The sequence below is a fragment of the Rana temporaria genome, chromosome 5 (genome assembly GCF_905171775.1).
Source record: "Rana temporaria chromosome 5, aRanTem1.1, whole genome shotgun sequence".
NCBI lineage: Eukaryota > Metazoa > Chordata > Amphibia > Anura > Ranidae > Rana > Rana temporaria.
In genome coordinates this window covers 70,136,239-70,161,490 of record NC_053493.1, presented here as the reverse complement: position 1 = coordinate 70,161,490, position 25,252 = coordinate 70,136,239, and the positions used below count along the sequence as shown (strand labels likewise).

The following is a 25,252-nucleotide window of genomic DNA, read 5'->3' as shown; positions in this document are numbered from 1 at the left end:
ACTTGCAAAAAAGCACTTGACCTTAAAAACAGAAAACAAAATGCAGCCACCATATCTAAGGACTGGTAAGACACGATATAGTACATCAATGTTCTTGGTTTCAGATACACTTGAAAATGAAAAAAAAGTCAAATTGACGTACTCCTCTTATATTAGCTGTGAATGCACTTAAAGTGGATCTAAACTTCATTATTCATGAAATTTGAGCTGGGCACATATCTGCAGTGTTTTATTATCTCTTTTTAAAGCACTAAGTCTGATGGCTTTCTCTTGCACCGTTCTTCTGTTATCAGCGTGATAACTTCTGGCAAGTTCTGTGTCAACGGTGATAAAACCAGCCTGAAATCTGTGTCAGGGTGAGTGCTATAAATAGATTAGCAAAGAGCTGGTCCATTCACAGCACAGCAAGTATCTGCCTATAAGGAGAGGAAGTGTGTGACTTTCCTCCAATCAGCTGTCTCACCCTCGGGGGAGCAAGTGCTGATTTCCTATCCGGGAGTGGGACCTCCCCAAAGGCCGCGGCTGGGTCACAGCCGACCGCTGTCTGATATTATCGATCTGGTAAGCTGCTTTTATTACTGGTGGTGGGCTCTCACTCCAACAAGTGTGCTGTGTATCACGGTTGCGATTGGATCATCTCCTGTATACGCTGTGGTGTTTGTGTTACGCTTGAGGGAGCAAGTGCCGTTTTCCATTCAAGGAAGGCCGCGGCTGGGTCACAGCCGACTGCTGTCTTTTAATATCGATCTGGTAAGCTGCCTATGATTCTGGTGGTGGGCTTTTAACCTTACAAGTGTGCTGTCTATCACGGTGGTGATCGGATCATCTCATGTATCAGGATTACGCTCATGCTGGAAAGAATATAGACTTTTTTGTATAACCCCCATGAGGGTTATGATATTGCATTGACTTTTATATCACACTAAGTCTGGGTGCTATGGCGCATTTCTAACCCCCCCTTTTTCAGCTGTCTCACAGTGTATGGCAAGACTCTCCTTCCCCTGCTGTTACAGGAAGAGAAAATTCTAACAGGACATACACTTTCTAAACAGTGTAGACAGCAGATATACATGTGAAACTTATGTAGGGAGATTTGTTTCATTCCTGTGTGTCATCTGAGACTGGGTATATCTAAGGGTTTACATCCACTTTAAACCTGCAGGACGATTGCTACCAACATACTATAGACATGAGAACCAAGTCGAAGGCTGATGTAGCTTTGGATTACAAGCTGCTATTTACTGGGATTACCATTGTTTGATTCACAGTCATTTCTAAATAGTTGGTGTTGGAACTAGTGTTGAAGACATGCTGAAAAACATGCACTGTATCCACACATGCATGTCTATTGCAGCACTCAGCAACCGCCACCCAGAAACTCACAAATAAAGTTCTATACAGAGAAGAAGTGTTTTCACAAAAGATCAGTCCAGAAGCTCTCCGCTCTTTTAAGTAGCCACAACCCAAGTTCCCCTCGTAGATACTCTTGGAAGGTAAGAATGACGCAATAAAGCAAAGAATGACCAAAGCAAAAACAAAATGACAAAAGAAAATGATAATTATAAAATAAGCATGTGAGCAAACATACAATACATGTAACGTGGAAATTCTGACAAGAACAATGAATTTAGCAGACCAGGAACAAATGATGCCATGTAAATCTCTGGAAAAAATTGATTGTTCTCAAGTGAAAAATTTGTGAGCGTAATAAATGAAAAAAAAGTAAAAAGGAAAATAAATCAAACATGGCTGACAGCCAATGATGCATAATGTAGAGGAAATAGAAGATCAGATGAAAATCAAACAAAAATGATGGCAATCTGTCTTCCAATCTCATGTTTCTCAGATAATATGCGAGGCCTTGAGGCTACCTGTGAGCAGCATGCAAAGCAACTATCCATAGGCTTGTGTATTCATCTTACAAAAACCAGTCTACCTTCATCAAAAATTAAAGAACCCTTTTTGAAAGGTGAAGAGACTTCTGGGTAAATGCCATTTTTATCCAGCAGCTGTGTTAGTGCATGCCCCACCCACTTTTACCCAAAACCCTCTTTGCCGTTTAGAGATAATTATTTGCTTACATTTAAAAAAACAGCTCTGCTGAACTCACGTATGTACCTGTATGAACCTCCACTATGGGCCTGGTTTATTGTCATTACTTGAAATAAGAAAGCAATATGTACTTTTTTTGGGAGGTAATCATCCAGTTTTGCAAAAATTATTTATTTTCTATGGAATCTATAAGTATGGGGGAAAAAAAAACACCTATTTTCTTCTGTTTTGGCCGGAGTTCATTTAAAAAAAATGTTTTACTGTAAATAGAAAGTACGCATTTTATTCTACAATTTCAAATGTTTCTAATACAAATGATGGCATAAGTTACGGTATTTGCAAATTAAAGCGGAGGTTCACCCTAAAAACATGTATTTAACATTCCATTCAGCATAATTCCAACATTTACACTATGCCGTTTTTTTTGCTGTACATACCGTCTTATTGTTATTTTCCACCCGGCTTCCTGGTTCTCGCTCCCGCGGGAGTAGGCATTCCTATGCAGAGGCTAGATGATTGACGCCTTGTGAAAAATTTCCCCCCGGCACATAAGGCGCGTCACCAGTTTTCCGAAAGTAGCCAGCTCTATACGGCGCCTGCGCAGTCAGCTCTACACGGCAGGTGCAGGCGCCGTATCGAGCCGACTAGCAGTTCGGCTACTTTCGGAAAACTGGCGACGCGCCTTATGCGCCAGGGAGAAGTTTTTCACAAGGCGTCAATCATCTAGCCTCTGCATAGGAATGCCTACTCCCGCGGGAGTGAGAACCCGGAAGCCGGGTGGAAAACAACAATAAGACGGTATGTACAGCAAAAAAAAAAAAACAGCATTGTGTAAATGTTGTAATTATGCTGAATGGAATGTTAAATACATGTTTTTAGGGGGAACCTCCGCTTTAATAACAGGGAAATGTTTAAATTGTGCGCATTATCTTGATACACAACACCATCAAAAGGAATAAAAATAAAGTCTTAATGGTAAAAAAAAAAAAAAAAAAAAAAAACTGCAGAAAAATAATAGCGAAGGGAAGCTAAAATAAAAGTTAATAAAAGGTTAAATAGGGATACATTTGTTTAGATAAAACAGATGTTTAACTAGTAAGCTCCTTGTCATTTTGTCTTCTAATTGATGTCATTGTGTTTATTAGTTCATTCATATGCATTTCACTTTTGATCTACATATGAAGAAAATCATAAATACAACAATACTTTGATTTATTGTATTTATTCAATGACACTTGCAGACTTTCTGCTAGTGTCATTTCACAAAGAAGTGGCTGCATTTTGACAAATAAATCGGGGTTAACTATTGGTAAAGTGTTTCTTTACCAAAAAAAATGCATTTGAAAGACTGCTGTGCAAATACTGTGTGACATAACATTGCAAAGATCACCATTTTATTCTCTAGGGTCTCACTGATAAAAAAAAAAAGTTTGGGGGTTCCAAGTAATTTTCTAGCAACAAATACTGATTTAACCTTTTAAAAACAAAAAGTTTCAGAAAAGGTCTGGTCTTCAAGTGGCTAGGAGAGTTTGCAAAACATCCTGGGCTAGATTCACATACCTTTAGGCGGGCGTAGCGTATCTCCTATACGCTACGCCGCCGTAACTTTGAGAGGCGAGTATGGTATTCTCAAACATTTTGCCGCCGAAGTTACGGTGGCGTAGCGTATTAGCGTAAGCCCGCCTAATTCAAATGTTGAAGCTGTGGGCGTGTTTTATGTATATTAAGTGTGACCCAACGTAAATGACGTTTCGATTGAACAGCGCATGTGCCCTCCGTGGATGCATCCCAGTATGCATGCTCCAAATGACGTCAATGCTTTCGATGTGAACGTAAATTACGGCCAGCCCCATTCACATACGAGTTACGCAAACAACGTAAAATTTGACGCGGTTCCGACGTCCATACTTAACATCTTTTTGGTGGTTTATCTTTACGCCTGAAAACCTCTTACGTAAACGGCATATCTTTACTGCGACGGCCGGGCGTACGTTCGTGAATAGGCGTATCTAGCTGATTTACATCCTCTAGGCGTAAATCAGCGTACACGCCCCTAGCGGTCAGCGTAAATATGCAGTTAAGATACGACGGCGTAGGAGACTTACGTCGGCCGTATCTTAGCAACATTTAAGCGTATCTCAGTTTGACCATACGCTTAAAGTTGCGACGGCGCGGATTTGGACTTATGACGGCGTATCTACTGATACGCCCCGTCGTAAGTCTACCTGAATCTGGCCCTACGTGTGCATGAGGCCTAAATCTTGAAGTGGTTAAAAGTCTCCCTAATGCCTCGTACACACAGCCGGACTTTCCGAGAAAAAAGTCAGATGGGTTTTTCCCCTCGGAAAGTCCGGCTGTGTGTAGCCGCCATCTGACTTTTTTTGTCGGAAGTCCGACAGACCTTAGATAGAGAACTTCTACTCTTTCTTTCCAACAGACTCACGGCAGACTTTTGCATGGTCAAAAGTCCGACCGTGTGTACAAGGCATAACTGAATTTATTGCTTCAGTGAAGTCAATTCTGTGGCATGCATTAAGATTACCAGAACCTCAGTAGGCTAAAACATAACTCTTCATGGATCTGTGTTCTTGCTCTGCAAATGTTGTGATGCTTACATGAATTATACCTTATGCTTTTGGAATAAATGGCATTTACCAAAACATGTTTTTTTTGTTTGTTTTTTAACTTTGACAAGGCTTATTTGCAGACCTGCAATGCTAGGAGACACACTGCATGTCCCCATTTTTTTAAAACCAGATTAAACCATTACTCTGACAGCCTATTCTGTACAAGACTCTAGACAAATTGTCATCAGTCGAGTATGGGGACTATTTAGAAGAGACACCAAGATGTGCTGGTTAGTAAAATGCCCCTGGCAGTTCAGTGAACAATGAATATAACAATTTATACACATCTCAAGAACAGTGAATGTGATCTCTGAGAACAGTCTGTTAAATTCCCTAAACTGATCAGACAGTAAAACATGTGCCTTAAGCGAGTTGAGAGATATGTCACTGGGGAGAAGAGAATACCATGGCTCAGGCCAATAGCAACCCAAGTCACTTACAGGCAGATTTCTAGCAGAGTCCAGGTACAGGACCAGCAGAGCAGCAGAGAGACCATCAACTGCCTGATCCTTATCAGCCTTAATGCTCGACAGAACCTGCAGAAAATACAGAAATGGGAAAGCCTTGGTTACACAAACGTAGACTCATGTTTGATATCTGTAAAACACAACAACTAATGCGATGTACACACGACCGGTTTTTCCCTTGGAAAAAACTCGGATGTTTTTTCCGATGGAATTCCGACGGAATTCCGCTCAAGCCGTCTTGCATACACACGGGCACACCAAATTCCGGCCGTCAAGAACGCAGTGATGTACAACCCTACGATGAGCCGAGAAAAATGAAGTTCAATGCTTCTGAGCATGCGTCTAATTGATTCAGAGCATGCGTGATTTTTAGTGCGTCGGAATTCCATACAGACGAACGGATTTTCCAATAGGATTTTTTTCAGTCGGAAAAATAGAGAACCTGCTCTCTAAGTCCGTCAGAAATTCAGACGGAAAAAGTCCTATGGGGCGGAATATCCGATGAAAAGCTCCCATCTAACTTTTTCCATCGGAAATTCCGACTGTGTGTACACGGCATAACAGATTAAAAATGACAATTATACTAGAGTCTACACCAACGACATACATCAAACACTATTGCAATAGCACTACAGCTGTGGCCAAAAGTTCTGAGAATGACACAAATATTAATTTTCACAAAGTCTGCTGCTTCAGTGTTTTTAGATCTTTTTGTCAGATGTTGACCACAAGTTCTCAATGGGATTAGGGTCCGGGTAATTTCCTGGTCATGGACCCAAAATGTCGGCCTATCACTTTTGCCTTATGGCAAGGTGCTGCATTCATGCTGGAAAAGGCAATGTTCGTCAAACTTTTCTTGGATGGCTAGGAGAAGTTGCTCTCAGAGGATGTTTTTGTACCGTTCTTTATTCATGGCTGTGTTCTTATGCCGCGTACACACGATCATTTTTCAGCATGAAAAAAAACGTTGTTTTTCAGCATGTCGAAAAACAACGTTTTTCCAACTTCATCATTTTAAAAAATGATCTAACAAAGCGCGGTGACTTACGACGGCACTATAAAGGGGAAGTTCCATTCGCCTTTGGGCTGCTTTAGCTGATTCCGTGTTAGTAAAAGACGATTCGCGCTTTTCTGTCTGTTACAGCGTGATGAATGTGCTTACTCCATTATGAACGGTAGTTTTACCAGAACGAGCACTCCCGTCTCATAACTTGCTTCTGAGCATGCGCGGGTTTTTTTACGTAGTTTTAGCCCACACACGATCATTTTTTACAACCCGAAAAAACGACATTGTTTAAAACGACGTTAAAAATTGCAGCATGTTCAAATTTTTTTTTTTGCCGTTTTTCAGAACCTGAAAAATGATGTTAAGCCCACACACGATCATTTTAAATGACATTTTTGAAAAACAATGTTTTTTTAATGCCGAAAAATGATCGTGTGTACGCGGCATTAGGCAAAGTTGTGAGTAAACCCACTCCCTTGGCCGAGAAGCAACCCCACACATGAATGGTCTCAGGATGCTTTACTGTTGGCATGACACAGGACTGATGGTAGCGCTCACTCTTTCTTCTCCGGACAATGTTTTTTCCGGATGCCCCAAACAATTGAAAAGGGGATTCATCTGAGAAAGGGACTTTACTCCAGTCCTCAGCAGTGCAATCCCTGTTCTTTTTGCAGAATATTAGTCTGTCCTTCTCTGCTGCCCTTGACACCAGGCCATCCTCCAAAAGTATTTGCCCCACTATGTGTGCAGATGCCGAGGGATCGTTCGGCTTCGGGTGCCGACATTACGGGCGCCCTGGACAGGTGAATGTCCTTATTTTAAAAGTCAGGAGCTGCAGTATTTGTAAAAATAAAATTTGGCGCACCTCCGCTTTAAGCACAAATGTAATTAGACGGAGCAACATTTCACAATGATGGTATGGAAAGAGGGTTAAGAGACATACACTGGGGCCCAATATCGGGCGGTTTAATAGAAACTGGACAACATTCGGCCCATGTGTGTGGCAGCCGGTCCGATGGAAGCAAGTCTAATGTCTGGCTTCTGTTGAAGGGGCATGACCAAAAAAGGTCAGTCGAACAGCATCTGATCAGTGCTGACCAGTGTGTTCTGGTGGGGTGGAGGTGGGCCGTCCCTTTATCAGAACACACAAGCTTAGTAGGGGAGATTGCTGTATTAACATTGCACAGTTAGTACAGCGGTTCCTCACAAGCCCTTCCGTTTTTTCGTTCAGCCTGCTGGGTTGAAAAAAATAAAATAAAAAAATAGTGTGTACTAGGCTTTATTCTATAATGAATACCACTTGTCCACTTCAAGTCATGGCAGCTGTTGCTATAGAAGGAATAAAGTCTAAAAATAGAAGTTTTGTGGTAAACGGTATTAAAAAAAAAATCATAATCTGCATCAAAGTAATTGATGATTAAAAAGAACCTACAGTATATGATCACGTGACAGGCAGACTAACTTTCAAAAACGTTCCTTTTTGTTAAAGCAGAATCAACAGATCATTGATAAATGTAGAACTATGCACTTGTGTGCATTATAGATATGTATACACATGTTTGCCATTTCATATATTAGTGGGTACATACATTGTCCAGGTTCTCTGTGGTGGACTTTGGGGAAAGCCACTCGAGTTTTAGATGAAGTTTCCCAGTTGTAGCTTCATCCAGATCGAACCACTAAAAGGAAATATCAAATTTATATTATAAAGTATTCAAGCAGGGATATCCCAGGTGGCTTTGGCAATAGTGAGCATAGTGACCGACCCAGCAACCTGCCAACCCCTTGCTGCAAACATTGGAGAGTGAGAGCAAAAACCTAGCTTTAAAGGGGTTTTCCACCTTTTTTTTAAGTTTATTAAATATTTATCATCAGCAGCTACAAAAAGTGTAGCTGCTGGCTTTTAATAAACTGACACTTACCTGCTCCACGGCTCCAGCGACGCGCCGGCCGGGGCTCCGCTCCTCGCCCCCCCTCGCCAGCCGGCGTCTTCATTCTTAGTGTGGGCACCCGGCAGTGACAGCTTTCGGCTTCACGGCCGGGCACCCACTGTGTATACGCGAGCGGCAGTGCGCATGCGCGAGCGGCGCCGTCCGATTGGACAGACGCTCGCCTACAAAGAGGGGCTGTGAAAAGGCGATTAAGCTAATCGCCTTTCCAGCCCCTCGGCAGAAGGAGGAAGTGGGACAGGAAGTCCCCTTCTCCTGAAGCCCCCACTCCCCCCCAAAAAAAATTACATGCCAAATGTGGCATGTAAGGGGCCGAGGAGTGGGTTAAGAGGAAGTTCCATTTTTAGGTGGAACTCCTCTTTAAGATTCGCTTTGTCCATTTAAAAAAGTGGATATCATATCATTACTGCATAACACCCCATTTGGGTCTGGAGATTTGTTGCTTAGGCCTACACACTGTCATTTAGGATAGATCATGTGCTCTTCCATACCCAGAGGCCACACTCCATTCACAAGGACTCCAGCAGTGCAGGGAGGCAGTCAAGGAGCATGTCTGGGTAAGCAATGCTGAAGTGCGCTGGGCTATGTGCGGTCACTTTGCTCTGAACACACAAAATTGAGAAGATAAACAATATACATCGATATGACTTACCTCATCTACTACTCTCTCCTTCTCCACCTCCTCCAAGTCAATCATCAGACTGAAAAATCAAAAAAGCATAGAATTACTACATGGACATTTTTTGAAAACCTTCATCACAACATAACATTTTCTAACAAATCATTACCTATTAACATCTTTATTGTGAATCCAATTTTATTTAAAAAAATATATAATTCTAGTAAAATGTTTCTCTATTTACGATGTAATGTTCATGTTCGTAATTTATCGTTTTCAGCTAAGGAAGCTACCATCTTTGCCAACTACCATGATGCTGCACATGTGATCAGTTATGACACCAGCCATTGGAGGGTTTAACAGTTTGGTTGAGGGCACAACCAATGGGAGTGTTACATTTCCGGCACATGCCAGAAATTAAACCTAATCTTCTAATCCAAAAACAGTGCTGGAGTACAGGCCTGCAAGTTAGTACTTGGGTTGATCCCTAAGAAGCCCAATGAATCCCATTCTGTACACAGGGCCTGAACTTGGTTCCAAGTTAAGGTTCTGCTTCCCACCTGGTGGATCTAAAGTCTAAGCACTGCCGTTTAACTATGGAGCGTCAGACTCTATTGCAAAAGTTGAGGTTCTGCGTATACCCTGAGCGTAGTACAGCTTGATTTTGCATACATCAGATTTGCGGGAATGAAGCCATGCGAGTCACGCTGAACTCACGTTTTCACTCCCGCTTGTCAGTCCCGATTTCCGTGCCTCCTCCTAATTTAAATTTCCTGTGTCACTGATGTCTGGCCACCATGTTTAGTTTCCGGCGCCCTGTGATTAGGCATATGGGGGTCATGTGAGGCGTGGGGCTGGAAGTCCTGCCTCCGCACATGACATTTGCCCAATCACAGCGCGCCGGGAAACTCTGAACATGGCGGCGGGAGACAGGCACTGGAAGTGTGAGCCGCCGTGGCCACTGTCTTCCCCTCCACTCTGGTACGGCGCTGTGTAGAGATGGAAGCATGGAGGGAGTTGCAACGTCGGAGGTCAGTGCCATTACCGGGTGCTATAGCCTGCCAATTGTGTATATGTGCTGGCTGCGTGCCCCCCTACCCCCCTCCAGTACTGCCGCCGCCCCCCCTCCTGACCCGTCACCTTCAATCCCGCTGCCCCATCTGCGGCCCGGGACCGGCTTGGGAGGGTGTCAGGAGGTAACATGGGAGGGAGACCAGCATTTTCCTCCTTGCTGATCTCCCTCCAGGCTGTGAATGCAGAAGTGATGTGTATTACATCCGCATTCACCTGTCAGTCATCTGGCTGCTATAGCCAGAGAGAAGAAGCAGATCTGTGCTTCATCAGCTTCTTTTGGGGTCCCCAGGTGACATTAGGAGTCCTAGAGACCCCTAATGTCTCCATAAAGAGGACCTGTCAGTGTACCCTTGCTATTATATAGGGGATTTTTATCCCCCTAAGTAATAGCAATGACATCAAGTGTAAAAAATCATAAAAAGAGTAAAAAATAAATAAATAAGTAAATAAATTATATATATATATATATATATATATATATATATATATATATATATATATATATATATATATATATATATATATATATATATATATATATATATAAACAAAGTTTTAAAAACAAAGTTTTAAAAAAAGCTCCAAATTGTTTAAGTCCCCCACCCCCATGTTTACGCACATATATACGTGGATGTTTATATAAGGGGGGGCGGAAAAAAAATTGCGCCCCGGGCGCCCATAACTCTGGTTACGCCACTGCGGAGGCCAGGCCTCGGGCGGCAGTGGTGCAGGGGCGGCACGGCCGGCACCGCTCCTGCGGCGACTTCACAGCTTTTGCGGCCGCCCCCCGCATTTACATAGCCAGGCGAGCGGTCCATCTACTCTTGGTCCGGCCCCCGGGTCCAATATATAAACCCATTGCAGCTCCTGGACTAGGACAATCAACAAGTACAGGTATAAAGAGGCGACTGCAATAATATAGTAGCTGTAATCAACAGAGTATTACCTGCCCAGGAAATCATCCTTGTCCGTGTCTTCATCAAAGAGCTCAATCTCCAACATTTCCCCAGGATGTTCATATATTAATGCCTGTGTACAATGGCATACATTAGAGAAATATATTACAGGTGTCGTGCTATGAAAGTAATATGAGCGGATAACCATGTACAGTGAGCGGATAACCATGTACAGTTAGCTTGTAAAAAAAAAAGCTACAGCCAGTAAATTATTTTATGTGGATTCTCCATTTAACTAAATGTAAGTTGCAGCGATACCTGTACTGAAGGTTCAATACATTTTTTTTACTAATTTGTTTCCTACAATGGCAGGCAAGTCTCCGAGATCCACTTCACACCACTGTGCTGCAGTAACAGGAACATTGGAGCTGTACGGTTTCATTGTGCAATTAAGTTGCATTGTAATGCGCTGTTACAGAAAACACATGCATTTTTTGGGAAGAGGAGTAAAACCTCCAGAGCTGAAGTGGTTAATGGACTTTTAGTATATGGAAGCGCTGCTTGTATTTGGTTTATTTTATGTGTGAGAAGTGTTTAAGTAACTGCATGATGCTAATTAGATGTTTTTCCCCCATTGAGCGTAGTATCACAATGGTTTATATTCCATCAATTGTGTTCCATATTTTTAGCACACGGGCATGCGCTTGCATATATTGTGCACATGTATTCTTTTTTTTTTTTTTTTCACTTTATATATTTATTTATTATTCTTTCCATAATATACATAAAACTACATATGAGTGGGCAGTGCTTTTTTTCCTCAGAGAATAGGTGCAGGAACTCCTCCTTTCTGAGACACCCCATTGACTCGGCCCCCTACCCACCTCCCAGTACCACTCCTTTTAGAGAATACAGAACCAAGTATCATTTTATAGTGCTAAGTATTTTGTATGGAATTTGTTAATAACAAGAAAAGCAGTAAAAAGGATCTAGCAACAATGGACACCCCAGTGAACAGCCAGCATCAATATACCCTCCAGCAGCCAGAAATATTAGACCCCTCCCTCAACAGCACCATCAATGATTGACCCCCTGCAACATAAGACCCACCCCAGCAACAATACAACCCCCACTGGCAATGACAGACTTCCACAGCAATAAAAATAAATCCCCTCCAGCAAAAATTTATTCCCCAGTAGCCAGCATTAATAGACCCTCCAGCAGCCAGCAACAAAGACACCTTCTTCAACAGTAAATCCCCCCCCAGCAATATAAGACTCACCCAGCAACAATAGATCCCCCATGAACAACAGAAGACCAACCCAGCATAATAGATCCCCCGTCCTCAGCAAATAGATCCCCTCCAGCACCAACAGATTCCCCAGAACCAGCATCAATGGATCCTCCAGCACCCCTTGCCATTACATATATTCAGTTCTGAAGGTGCCGGAACTGCGTTCCCCCGCGTTCCCGCTGAAAAAAAGCCCTCACTTACTCTCACAGAGAGACAAGGGGGGGAATTCACCCTATCCCAGCTTCCCCCCAAAAAAAAAAAAAAAAAAAAAAAAAAAATGTATTCTATAAGCCATTTAAGAGAAACAAAACATTTTTTTATTACCTCATACACTTCATTCCATTTGGGGTTCAGGTTCTCCTTAATGACTTTGCTCTGGAAAACCTGATTGCCAATCCTGATAACACCATATGGGTCAGACTTTCCTTTGACCAGTCCTTTCATGTATGTGTCTTTCCACATCAGATTCTGCGCTTCTATAAAAGAGATCCGAAGAACTCCCTGTTTAAAGAGGAAAGACACATCCAGTGTTGAGCACATTCATTTAAAATGTCTGACAAAACAAATCTGAATGCAGTCTCATCTCCATCCCTAGAGCCTCCCTAATTTCCACATCCAAACCATTTATTCTAAATTATATTTTTCTGGGCAAAAATCTTTTTCTTCTCAACTTTTCTCATATGCCCACAAATTAACCTATGCTGGGTGAAACACAAAGGCCATCACTGTCTCTTTTGAAAATGCTAGATGCCTGGCTATCATATATATCATATCATATATATTTTCTTTCAACCAATCTGATACCAATTTCTAATTAGAACTACAATCGTTTCCATCCTATAATTTTTGCACTCCCTTAAAGATCAAATTAAAAAAAGGAAAAACAGACATTTTTATGCACACGCACCGTACATATTTATGAAGAACGTCAGCCTGTATGATCACTTTCATTTCCTAAAATAAAAAATGATTGCACCCCATTCCGTTTTTCTAATATCTGAACAAAACATTGATTAAACCACTTGCCGACCAGCCGACGCAGTTATACGGTACGGCGCTTCGTGTAATAGATACAGCGGGGGCTCCTGCGGCGCCGGAGCCAATGTGCACGGCCGTGATGTTCGTAGGCCACCTGCAATTGCTCCACAGAGAAGCAGAACGGGGATCTGCCAATGTAAACAAAGCAGATCCCCGTTTTGACAGGGAAGTACAGTGTGATTGTCTGTTCCTAGTGATTAAAAACAGCGATCTCTCTGTACTCCCAGTGAGCCCAGCCCCCACACAGTTAGAAACACCTCCCCTTGATCGCCCCCTAGTGTCATCTATACAGTACAGTAATCAGTGGATTTTTATAGCACTGATCGCTGTATAAATGTCACTGGCCCCCCAAAAAAGTGTGAAAAGTGTCTGATCTCTACGTCGTAATCCTGCTAATAATCTAGTAAAAAAAAAAAAAGCCACAAATCTATCCTACATTTAGTAATCAATATACACTTTTTGCGAATTTTTTTTACCAAAAATATGTAGAAGAATACATATAGGCCTAAACTTGATGAAGGAATTCATTTTTTACATTATTTTTTAGGATACTTATAGCATTTTTTTGTTTATAGTGCAAAAAATAAAAACCGCAGAGGTGATCAAAAACCACCAAAAGAAAGCTCTATTTATGTGAAAAAAGGACATAAAATTTGTTTGGGTACAACATTGCATTATGGCGCAATTGTCAGTTAAAGCGACGCAGTGCCGTATCACAAAAAATGGCCTGGTCAGGAAGTGTGTAAATCCTTTGGGGCTGAAGTGGTTAAAGTAAAACATATGGTTGTAGGTGTCACCGGCGCAAAATAAATAAAAACCGTGATCTGCTGCAGTACTGTGTACCCTAGATAGGGGTTAATTGTGCATAAAGAAAGAAAAATTTTACTGCGCTGATCAGCGCAGTAACATTTTTCTTTCTTTATGCAAAAGTAAAACATATGTGGTCTTTGCTCATCCCTTCATCTGACTGATGTAATAATGCACAGGAATCTCCTGTAGGACAAAAACATTTCACATCCGACTTTGAAATTACTCACCTTAGGTATTGGGAAGCGTAGCTGTGAAAGCTCGATGTCACTCACTAGAGGAACAGTAATACGATTGGGAAGAACCAGATAGTTGGAAATAATATCCAATATTATGGTATCAGATATGCCACTGCCAAAGAAGGAACATTTTGATTAAGATTCATAACTTAGTAAAAACACATAATAGCAAAATTATGAATACCTAATAATGCCACCATTTAATGCATGTTCTGCCTACAGATCAACTGCTGACTACAAATCGTAAAACTTAACTTGTGGCTCTGTAGATGTAAATGCAACTTGAATGGCAGCAACAGCCTATTTAAAAGTGTACTAAACCCAGGACCCTCCATTCACCATATCTGGTCTCCCACAGTACACAGAACATGGAAATGCAAGAGTTTTAGTAAATATAAACTGTTAAATACCTTTTCTCATCATATAGCAGTCTTGTGACATCTATCAGTGTCTAGTTAAAGCTTGTAGGAGGAGTTTTCATTCTATTCTGAATGTCCTGGAAGGCTGCAGGACCCCTGAACCTCTGTGTGGACAGTGCTGGTGACCGGGCCTCTTTATGGATGTATTTATTAGGGATCGACCGATAAAAAAATGTTACATTTTTTTTTCACTTTTATTGCTGTCACAAGAAATGTAAACATCCCCTGTGACAGTAATAAGCAGTGACAGGTACTCTTTATGGAGAAATCTGGGGTCCTTAAGACCCCAAACCCCTCCTCTGCACGTAAAAGTACTCAAAACGCCAAGACCAGCGTTTTTGAATACTTTCTATTTTTTTTTAAAACTGGCGCTGTTAGGATGCCAGTAATCCGGAACAGATGTTATGACATTGCTTCCAGGTTACTAGATTTGAGACCCGAAAAAAGAAATCGGCTTTGTTCGGGTCTTCGGCCCGCCGGCGAACGCGACGGCTGGTTGCTCGGGTGGGACGGGAGACTCGGGCGGAGCGGGAACGACACGAGCGTCCCCTTCAACGGCTGAGCAGCTCCTTAGCCACATTAGTTATTACAAAAAAGCACCCACTCTAAAGAATGCTACCAGGGTGATGCATGCAGCTGCATCAACCACTTGAAGCAATATTGGTAATATAGAGAAGTTTGTTACGGATTCTTAAAAAAAAAAAAAAAAAGTGAATATCAGCCGCCAATAATAGGTTGAATTTATAATTACAGAGCTGCATTAATTGTGTCTTCTATATCAGCTTGGAGTTTAGGTTTAGAGACTAAATCACTTCCTGGAATAAAGATGCCCCCTAGCTATTGTTATTGCAACAATCTAAGAAGAAAAAAATAACAGACTCTCAGATATACAATGCATGCCCAATCAGGGCCATGGAAACGTGTGCCTGCATCTGTGTTCTGATTTTTTATTTATTTTTGCCTATGAAGAGGGCTGGGGCAAGGATACATGTTTAATTTAATAGAAACTGTGCATAATCTTGTTGTAACTCAGTGCATTAGATGACAAAGTGCCTTGTGACAACCATGACAAATACATCAATGTCCCCCCTGAAGTGTACAAGCACCAAATTATTGATATTCCCCAAAATTCACAGTACTGGTTCATGTTGTTAGTAGGAAGACAAAGTTGGCACTGTTCATTCATAACTGATGTAATATGTAACCTATCCACTAGGTGGAAGCAGAGTTCTTAAATAAACTCGATTGTAAGTGTGACATGCTCACCTACTGCGAAATGTCACTAAGTACTGAGACTACAGAGAGGCGGTTTACTGAAAAGTGTCATTATTTATTAATACACCAGATGTCACCTTTAATGTTCTTTTCACCTGTATCCTGGTCTCCAAATACATTATTTACTATAGAGCATGTTAAAAACGATGTGGTCTTAGACATTTTAATGACAATTTTTCCATTGCTTGTGAAATGCTTTACTAAGAATCTAATGTAGGATAAAAAACAATACATGCTTCAACTAAGAGCCAAACAATATACCTTAAATTGTATACAACAATAGGTAAAGCCTAAACGTTTCTCTTTTTTTATTTGTGGATCGTAAGGAAGTCCTAAGCGGTCTGTCAGATTTTGTGACCGTTTGTATCCTTCCAGGACAGCTCAGTCTTGGCGACCAGTGTGTCAGAGACAGAAAGTAAGGATATAGACGGCTTTAGAGTTGTCACAGAACATGAGATAAGAGGATATTATCCAGTGGGGACACCTGTACAGGTGTCAAGGATCTAAGGGCCAGATTCACAAAAGAGATACGATGGCGTATCTCCTGATGCGCCGTCGTATCTCTGAGATACGATTGTCGTATCTATGCGGCTGATTCATAGAATCAGTTCCGCATAGATAGCCCTAAGATCCGACAGGTGTAACTGTTACACCGTCAGATCTTAGGCTGCAATTCTAGGCCGGTCGCTAGGTGGCGATTCCATTGCGGTCGGCGTAGAATATGCAAATAACTAGTGACGCCGATTCACGAACGTCCGCTTTGCCCGTTGATCTAAATTTCCGTAGAGATGCGTCGCGTAAAACTAAGCATGCCCTCTAGGTGGTCTAAGCAATGTTAAGTATGGCCGTCGTTCCCGCGTCAAATTTTTAAATTTCACGTCGTTTGCGTAAGTCGTCCGTGAATGGCGCTGGACGCCATTTACGCTAACGTTGAAACCAATGACGTCCTTGCGACGTCATTTAGCGCAATGCACGTCGGGAAATTTTAGGGACGGAGCATGCGCAGTACGTTCGGCGCGGGAACGCGCCTAATTTAAATGGTGCCCGCCCCATTTGAATTAGGCGGGCTTGCGCCGAGCGGATTTACACTACGCCGCCGCAAGTTTACAGGTAAGTGCTTTGTGAATCAGGCACTTACGCTGTAAACTTGCCGCGGTGTAACGTAAATGGGATACGTTACGCCGCCGCAGTGTAACATAATTCTATGTGAATCTGGCCCTGAGGGTCATTTCAGATGAGAGGCATCATTCCAATTATCAGGGGATCAATGAACCTGCTGCATCAGAGCAGAATAAAAGTCACTTTTTTTTTACATCAGTTTCCATTCATTTTTTTCTTGCATCTTGTAAGGGACCCAGTGCCAAAATTTATAAGGGGACAAAAATGAGCACCTGCCGCCGGCCCCCCTGCAAGAGGGGGCCCCAGACTTCCTTTATAAAAAATAAATTAATAATTATAAAATGTGTTTTTATTATTTAAAAATTTGACAAAGTGTGTGGGTGTCAGGATACGGAAAATGCAAACTGCAAAAAAAATGTGGATTTACCACATTGCACTAGTGATCTGCAGATCGCTGATACCATGCAGTAGAGCTGCACGATTAATCGTTAAAGATTCTACCCCCCTCCTGTTCTTAACACAGCATTTCCTGGATTCAGTGCAGAGAGTTCTCTGCTCACTTCTGACAGCTGTCAAAAAATAAAAACAGGCAGCCTGCCAAATTTATCACAACATCACTTAGGTGGAGATAAAGAGAAACATTGTAACATTTCGTTCTTTAAGATCAAAGGAATGAACTTGTGTCTGTAGTTGGGGGCAGTTTAACCACTTAAAGACTAAGACCCAGATTCACGTAGGGCGGCGTAACTTTAAGCAAGCGTAGCGTATCGTATTTACGCTACGCAGCCGCAACTTAGAGAGGCAAGTGCAGTATTCACAAAGCACTTGCGTCCCAAGTTACGGCTGCGTAGCGTAAATGTGCCGCGCGCCTAAATCAAATGAGGAAAAGGGGGGCGTGTTTTATGTAAACTAATCATGACCCCATGTAAATGACGCTTTTTACGAACGGCGCATGCTCAGTATCACGTTGAATTTTCAAAATAAATTGCGCCTGCTCAATGCTTAGTCGACGTGAACGTAACCTACGCCCAGCCCCATTCACGGACGACTTATGCAAACGGCGTAAAATACGACGCTGTTCGTACGTCCATACCCAACATGACTTACCCCTGCTTTATGAGGGGTAACTTTACGCCGGCGTATGTCTTGCGTAAACAACGTATCTTGATACGCCGGGCGCACGTACGTTCGTGAATCGGCTTATCTAGCTAATTTGCATATTCTATGCGGAAATCTACGGAAGCGCCACCTAGCGGCCAGCGTAAATATGCACCCTAAGATACGACGGCGTAGGAGACTTACGCCGCTCGTATCTAGGCAACTGCGAGGCGTATCTGATTCTATGAATCAGGCGCCGAGTTGCGACAGCCCGCATTCGGAGTTACGACGCCGTATCTGGAGATACGCCGTCGTAACTCCTTTGTGAATCCGGGCCTAAACCTTTTTCTGACACTTCTTGCTTACAAATCAAAATTTTTATTTTTTGCTAGAAAATGACTTAGAACCCCCAAACATTAAAAAACGAAACAGTAAAATTGGCTAAATTTTTTTGTATAATGTGAAAGATGATGTTACGCCGCGAGAATCGAGAGAGAGTCGTGATCTTTATTCTAAGCAAAAAAATTGCGATTCTCATTTTAGACAAAATCGTGCAGCTCTACAATGCAGGACTCCTGCAGACTGTCAATGTGAGCTGTCTGCCCGTACATCGTACAGATAGGCAGTTTCACACGGACAGGAAGAAGACTGAAGTGCTCAACCGCGCTGTGGTAGTTCATTGGGAACTACAAGCCAACAGTGGCAAAGGATGCCAGGACTTGTAGTTCATTCATACACTGAGCTCGGTGAATGAACGACATGGCGGTGTGGGCGGAGCCCTGCAGGCGCTGTTTTCAAAAAGTGACAGCTAGTCTAGGGAACATCTACCCAGAGAGAGCAGCAGGGAGCAGATGCAGCAGTAGGAACATGTTACAGAGCCAAACAAAGGGACAAGGACTTCTCATATTATTTTAGTATTGGAAATGTTTGTTTTCACGTGACTGTGTGACAGAATCTATTGCCTGGTTTACAAGAGATAAGTGGATGGGACAAGAGAAAAGTTTGAAAATTGTTGGAAAGTGCCAGGCAACAGCCCGACCCCATGGCGTGGGAATGAAGGTAATAACCAGCATCAGTTTACCACAGGGAGAAACATGAGAGAGAAGCTTGTTTGGGTCAATAGGTAAATCTGACACGCCACAATCCCACAACTCTGAAAATGGTTGAATTCAGGACAGGCATGGCCCTGGATCAGAATTGGGCCAAAATGATATAGCAGAGCGTTGGACGAAATCGGTAGAGAGTAGAGGACCTTACTTCCTTACGTGTAGTAGTGAAGTCGACTCCTAATCAGTGGTAATAAGTAATATTCTGTTTCTCCATCCGTTCAATCTGTGGATCCGTACATGCAACCTCCTGTGCGCCAGCCTATCAATGCAGTCCACTCAGCAAAAAGAAACGGGACTTACCATAATGCTTGGAAAGATTTTACAGAGAACTTAGTGAAAAAAAGGCATCGATGCTTGATGATGCTCACTTTCTCGTCTCAGAGTACCGTATATTGTTAACTCTCTCTCTGCAGACTAGCAAACACGTAAATGCGACTACTTAGGTAAGAATACATTTATATTGTTTTCTCAGTCCTCGGCGAGAAAAATATGAGACAAGTGTCTTCTTCGGAAGCTCCAATGCAATACTTCCAACGCACACGTTCCTGCAGAAACGGCTGCATCTTAAGGCCCGTACACACAATCGGATATTCCGGGAATTTCCGACAACAAATGTCGGCTGTGCATGCTCTTAAATTGTCCGACAACAAATGTGTTCCAAATGTATCCGATCATGTGTACTCAAGTCCGTGGGACTAAAATCCAAAGTACAAAAACACACATGCTCCGAACCAATGCTAACCATCAGACGTTTCTCAAAGGGTGGCGCTAAAGAGCAGAAAAAACACGTAGTTTTTGTGAATGTTGGATGAAAAAGTTCTGCCGTCTGTATGCAGAACAAATTCATGGACAATGCCCTTCAGACAAAAATCCACGGATTTGTCCGATGGAAGTCAGATCGTGTGTAGGACGCTTTAGATTGGGTGCTGAAATGACCAACGGCTGGAACCGACTGCAATCGTGAGAAGGAAGTGTCACCGGCACATCAGGAATCTCTGAAATTGGGACCAAATCCTCAATCATAGGGCCAGATTCAGAAAGGAGATACGTTGGCGTATCTCCCGAAATACGCCGTCGTAACTCCGAATGAGGGGCGTCGCATCTCGGCGCCTGATTCATAGAATCAGATACGCCTCACTGTTGCCTAGATACGAGCGGCGTAAGTCTCCTACGCCGTCGTATCTTAGGGTGCATATTTACGCTGGCCGCTAGGTGGCGATTCCGTTGATTTCTGCATAGAATATGCAAATGAGCTAGATACGCCGATTCAGAAATGTACGTCCGCCCGGCGAAGTGACTTACGTCGTTTACGTAAGGCTTTTTTCGGCGTAAAGTTACCCCTGCTATATGAGGCGTAGCCAATGTTAAGTATGGACATTGGGACAGCGTCGCATTTTCCGTCGTTTGCGCAAGTCGTACGCGAATAGGGATGTGCGTAAATTACGTTCACGTCGAAAGCATTGACTATTTGTGGCGTAATTTGGAGCATGCGCACTGGTATACTTTCACGGACGGCGCATGCGCCGTTCGTTAGAAGCGTCAAATACGTGGGGTCACAAGTAATTAACATACAACACGCCCCCTACCAGCCTATTTTGAATTAGGCGGGCTTACACCGGCCCATATACGCTACGCCGCCGTAACTTCGGGCGCAAATTCTTTCTGAATAAGGGACTTGCCTGTCAAAGTTACGGTAGCGTATATGAGATACGCTACGCCCGCCTAAAGATAGGCATTTCTCTCTGAATCTAGCCCATAGTATCAAAAAATAAAAGCAACGTTTCGGAGCCACGCAGGACCCCTTCATTATTCTTTAGAACCCAACATATTTTTTTTTTATGATTTCAGTTTATTCCTTATCTGCATACTTGATCTGGGTCAGTGACTCAAATCACTTAGACTAGATTATCAGAAAATGTACCCGCCGTGTTTTCCCTAAATAATGGTTGCATTTTCTTTATTTACTGATCTTTGTGTTGCTAAGACACCATAACATTGTAAAAAGCAGTGTGCAGTAATCCATAGCAAACAATCATCTTTCACTATTCTGGCTGCTATAAAACTGATGAAATCTGCCCGATTACTGAACATACATATCATTTATATGTATGAAACTGCCTCATTAACCCTAATAATGCTGGGTTTTAGCTCACTTCTTGCATCACAGGTGACTGAGCAAATATTTCCGTGCATATTCTGGAGACTTTATGTCTCCCTTCTCATGTTCTTGTGTTTAATCACTTCAAAAACAGGACACCTCTTGTGAGCTTTTCACACTTCGAATGCCAATGATGCAATCATGCAACACTGCACCCAAATTACATTTTTATCATTTTTTTTATTATTATTATTTAGACAGAGCTCTCTTTCCATGGTATTTAATCACTGCTGGGATTTTGATTTGCTATATAAATAAAATAAATAATAATAATAATAATAATAATAAAAAAATCTTATAGTTTTGCAAATAAACAATCCTTCATAAATTTAGGCCAAAACATATTCTGCTACATTTCTTTGGTAAAAATAGCCCCAATCAGTGTATTATATTTACCCTCTGTAAAAGTTTCTACAATATATGGTATATGTATTTGAAAATGGACCAATCCTGTTGTACTGACGGTCTATCTTGAGACCCTAAAATACCATGACAGTGGTACCAGATACCAGACCCCCAGTGTGCTTAGTAAAATGCATGGTGAGTTTTCTTGAAGTTGCAATTTTTTTTTGTCACAATGTTTTGGAAAATGAAATGAATACATGTTATTCACATTTTTTTAAACATACTGACACAAGAGCAATACAGCAACACCATATGACTGCTGTAGCGGTGATCAGGGACACTGACTAGTAACAGTATGAAAAAAAATTTTTTTTTTCAATTTTCAACCTATTTTTTCCATTATACATACTGTCACCAGAGCAGTACAGTTTTACCATACTGTACTGCTCTGGGAGAGGTTAACAGGATTTTTTTTAACCACCATCATTGCTTATTACAGCGATAATCTCTGTACGTATAAGCAATTGTTTCTACTTTGTGAAGGCATCATTCATGTGCCATTGTGCACTACTGTGATTGGTCACAGTGATCACATAGTACAGGACCAATCACAATAGTATACAATGGCTATGAATAACAGAGCCATTGGCCTGGATTCACAAAGCACTTACGCCAACGTATCTCGAGATACACCGCGTAAGTGTAACTATGCGCCGTCGTATCTGTGCGCCGTGCCCACAATACGACCGACGTAACTTGCCTACACCGTCGTATCGTGGGCGCATATTTACGCCGGGCGCATTTGCCGCTCCCATAGATTTTCTATGCACATATGCAAATGAGGGAGATACGCGGATTCACAAACGTAGTTGCGCCCGGCGCGTCATATACGCGGTTGGCGCAAGTCGTACGTCCGGCGTAAAGTTATTCCCCATATGGGAGGCGCAACTCATGCAAAGGTATGGACCAGGGAACACAAGCCGTTGTATCTTTTGTCGTTTACGTTGTACGTGAATATGACTAGGCGTAGGTTACGTTCACGTCGTAGGCAGTGATTCGACGTATCTTAGGCAGTTGTTTCGACGTGATTCTGAGCATGCGCACTGGGATGCACCCACGGGACGGCGCATGCGCCATTCATTTTAAGTACTTCTATGACGCTTAGCCCATCATTTGCATGGGGTCACGCCACATTAGCATGAATCACGCCCACTTCCACCTACGCTGGCTTACGCCGAGGAAACCCAGCATATCTTTAAGAGCGAGTGGGAGCCAGTGCTTTGTGAATCCAGTGCTTGCCTCTGTGCGCTGTGCCGGCGTAGCGTAAAAAGAGATGCGCTACGCCGGCATAAATATGCGCCGATGTATGTGAATCCGAGCCATTGTGTACAACTGACCAGTACCACGGCCATGCACAGCGACCTGGTAAAATTATCAATGTTCTACTGTGTTCAGTAGACACGTGGTTTGCAAATCGTGCTGTTGCACAGCCCCTAGGACGCACACGAGGTACGCAACTGTGAGGACGTCATATGACGTATTATCATCACAATAGGGTGGGAAGTGGTTAAGGCCAATAAAGGTGGGGGTGAAAAAACACTTAAATTTGCACTCACTTCAATCCAGGAATGTCCAAAAGATTTGTTAGTCCTGTCCAGTTGATGTCCAGGAGCTGAAAAGACAAATAGATACTCAAAATTTTCTGCAAACTAAACGGCAATGGACTTCACTTAAAGACATTATCGCTTGCCCGTTCAGGGTAAAGTAACAGTTCCTACTGATAGCCTATGACAACAGCAAGTTATACCCATCAACATTGTAGGAGTACATTTACCTGGGTGGGTAATGTTACTGCCCAACACCCCCAGTTTTTGGGCTTGGCAACTGGCTCTGTAGGTCAGAGCACTGGCACAAGGTGAAGGTCACCCATTAATACCCCATTCCTGAAAATCATGCTGTGTTAGAGCCACTGAGCAAAGGTTCTAAATAAACGTGGATTGGTGCGCAGTGTTCTCCGTAGAATTTTTTTTCAGGTAGGTGGGATGAAAAAGCAGCTGGGCGTAAAAAAAAAAAAAAAAAAAAAGAAGGAGGAGACAGTGGGAAATCACTGAGAAACGGAAAACCTCAGCATATCTTTATGAAGACCATATTTTAAGTAAATAATATGCAGTTTTTATGCACAAACACAATTTAACATAAAAAAAAAAAAACATATACATAGGTGGAACATTAACCACTTCCAGCCCAAGGACGTCTTATGATGTCCTTGACTTTCAGTGGTGATAGGCATCAGGCAGATATCTTCTTTTTCAGCCAGCGATTCTGTGCACCGTAAGAATGATCATAGCGGCAGTTCAGCCACTTGATCGTTCTTACATTTGGGGGGAGGGTATCCACGTCTCATCCGTTGTCTCTGTTCCTCCCCGCAATAAGTCACCACAGTCATGTGAGAGCTGGCATGGTGGTCACTAATTGCGGGTATCACTCGGCCTCGCCCCTCGGTGCGCCGCATCATGCATGTGATTGACAGCAGAGCCAGCCAATGGCTGCGCTGCTCTCAATCTATCCGCTCCAGCCAATCAGTGGCCAGGCTGAGCAGCGAATAGGATCGCGGGACCGCGCGCTGGACTTTTGAGGGGTCAGGTAAGTATAAGGGGGGCTGGGGCGGTAGTATCAGATGTTTTTTCACCTTAATGCATAGATTGCATTAAAGCGGATGTTCCACCCCAAAAATATATTAAAAGCCAGCAGCTACAAATACTGCAGCTGCTGACTTTTAATATAAGGACACTTACTAGTCCTGGAGTCCAGCGCCGTCCGCAGCAGAGCACGAGCGATCGCTCGTCACTCTGCTGCTCCCCCCTCCATCCACGGTGAGGGAACCAGGAAGTGAAGCGCTGCGGCTTCACTGCCCGGTTCCCTGCGGCGCATGCGCGAGTCGCGCCGCGCCCGCCGATTGGCTCCCGCTGTGTGCTGGGAGCCGAAAGTTGCCAGCACACAACGGGGGGGGGGGGCGACGGGATGTGACGCAATGCCCGTCTTTTGCCCGTGAATGCCGGGCCGGAAGTGGGTGCAAATACCTGTCTTTAGACAGGTATCTGCACCCCCTCTCCCCTGAAAGGTGTCAAATTTGACACCGGAGGGGGGAGAGGGTTCCGATCAGCGGGACTTCACTTTAGGGTGGAGAACCGCTTTAAGGTGAAAAAAATGTTTTCCTTTACAACTCCTTTAAGTGGTTAAGAACATAACTACCATCTATTCAGAGAAAAGTGATAGTATCTCCTGGCAGCCCACCCCCCTTGCAGACCATATAATAGTAATACACACACCACGTCCCCCGTGGCCTGTGTAATACTATTATATCGTCTGATAGGGGGGGGCAGGTGTATTAAAAGAAGGGCGAGTTTTGCACTGTTGATGGGGAGAGTTTGTGGCATCCGCCCCTTACACAATATAATTGTAATACACACGCCCCCCTTGCAGAGTGGAGTGAGCATAGGAAGCGTGCGTCAGCGTGTGGCACAATATTGTGCTCAATGCGCATGCGCCGTGTCCAGGCGATTGAGAGGTGTGTTGAGGTTCGGCAATTTTCGTAGGTCCACTGTGCCTGCGCAGGAGGTTCGCTGCGCCTGCGCAGGACAGAGCGGGCAAAATCCGCCGG

The 25,252-nt window shown here is 43.0% G+C and overlaps 1 protein-coding gene across 1 annotated transcript in view; it reads right to left on the bottom strand.

Annotated features, from left to right (window-relative positions):
- Nucleotides 1-25,252, bottom strand: part of ESYT2 (extended synaptotagmin 2) — a 168,926-nt gene that overhangs the window by 38,806 nt on the left and 104,868 nt on the right. Inside the window, 7 exon segments of the mRNA XM_040352693.1 lie at nucleotides 5,120-5,215; nucleotides 7,742-7,831; nucleotides 8,754-8,802; nucleotides 10,741-10,823; nucleotides 12,309-12,485; nucleotides 14,060-14,180; nucleotides 23,208-23,263. Coding sequence (XP_040208627.1) covers nucleotides 5,120-5,215; nucleotides 7,742-7,831; nucleotides 8,754-8,802; nucleotides 10,741-10,823; nucleotides 12,309-12,485; nucleotides 14,060-14,180; nucleotides 23,208-23,263 — 672 coding nt within the window.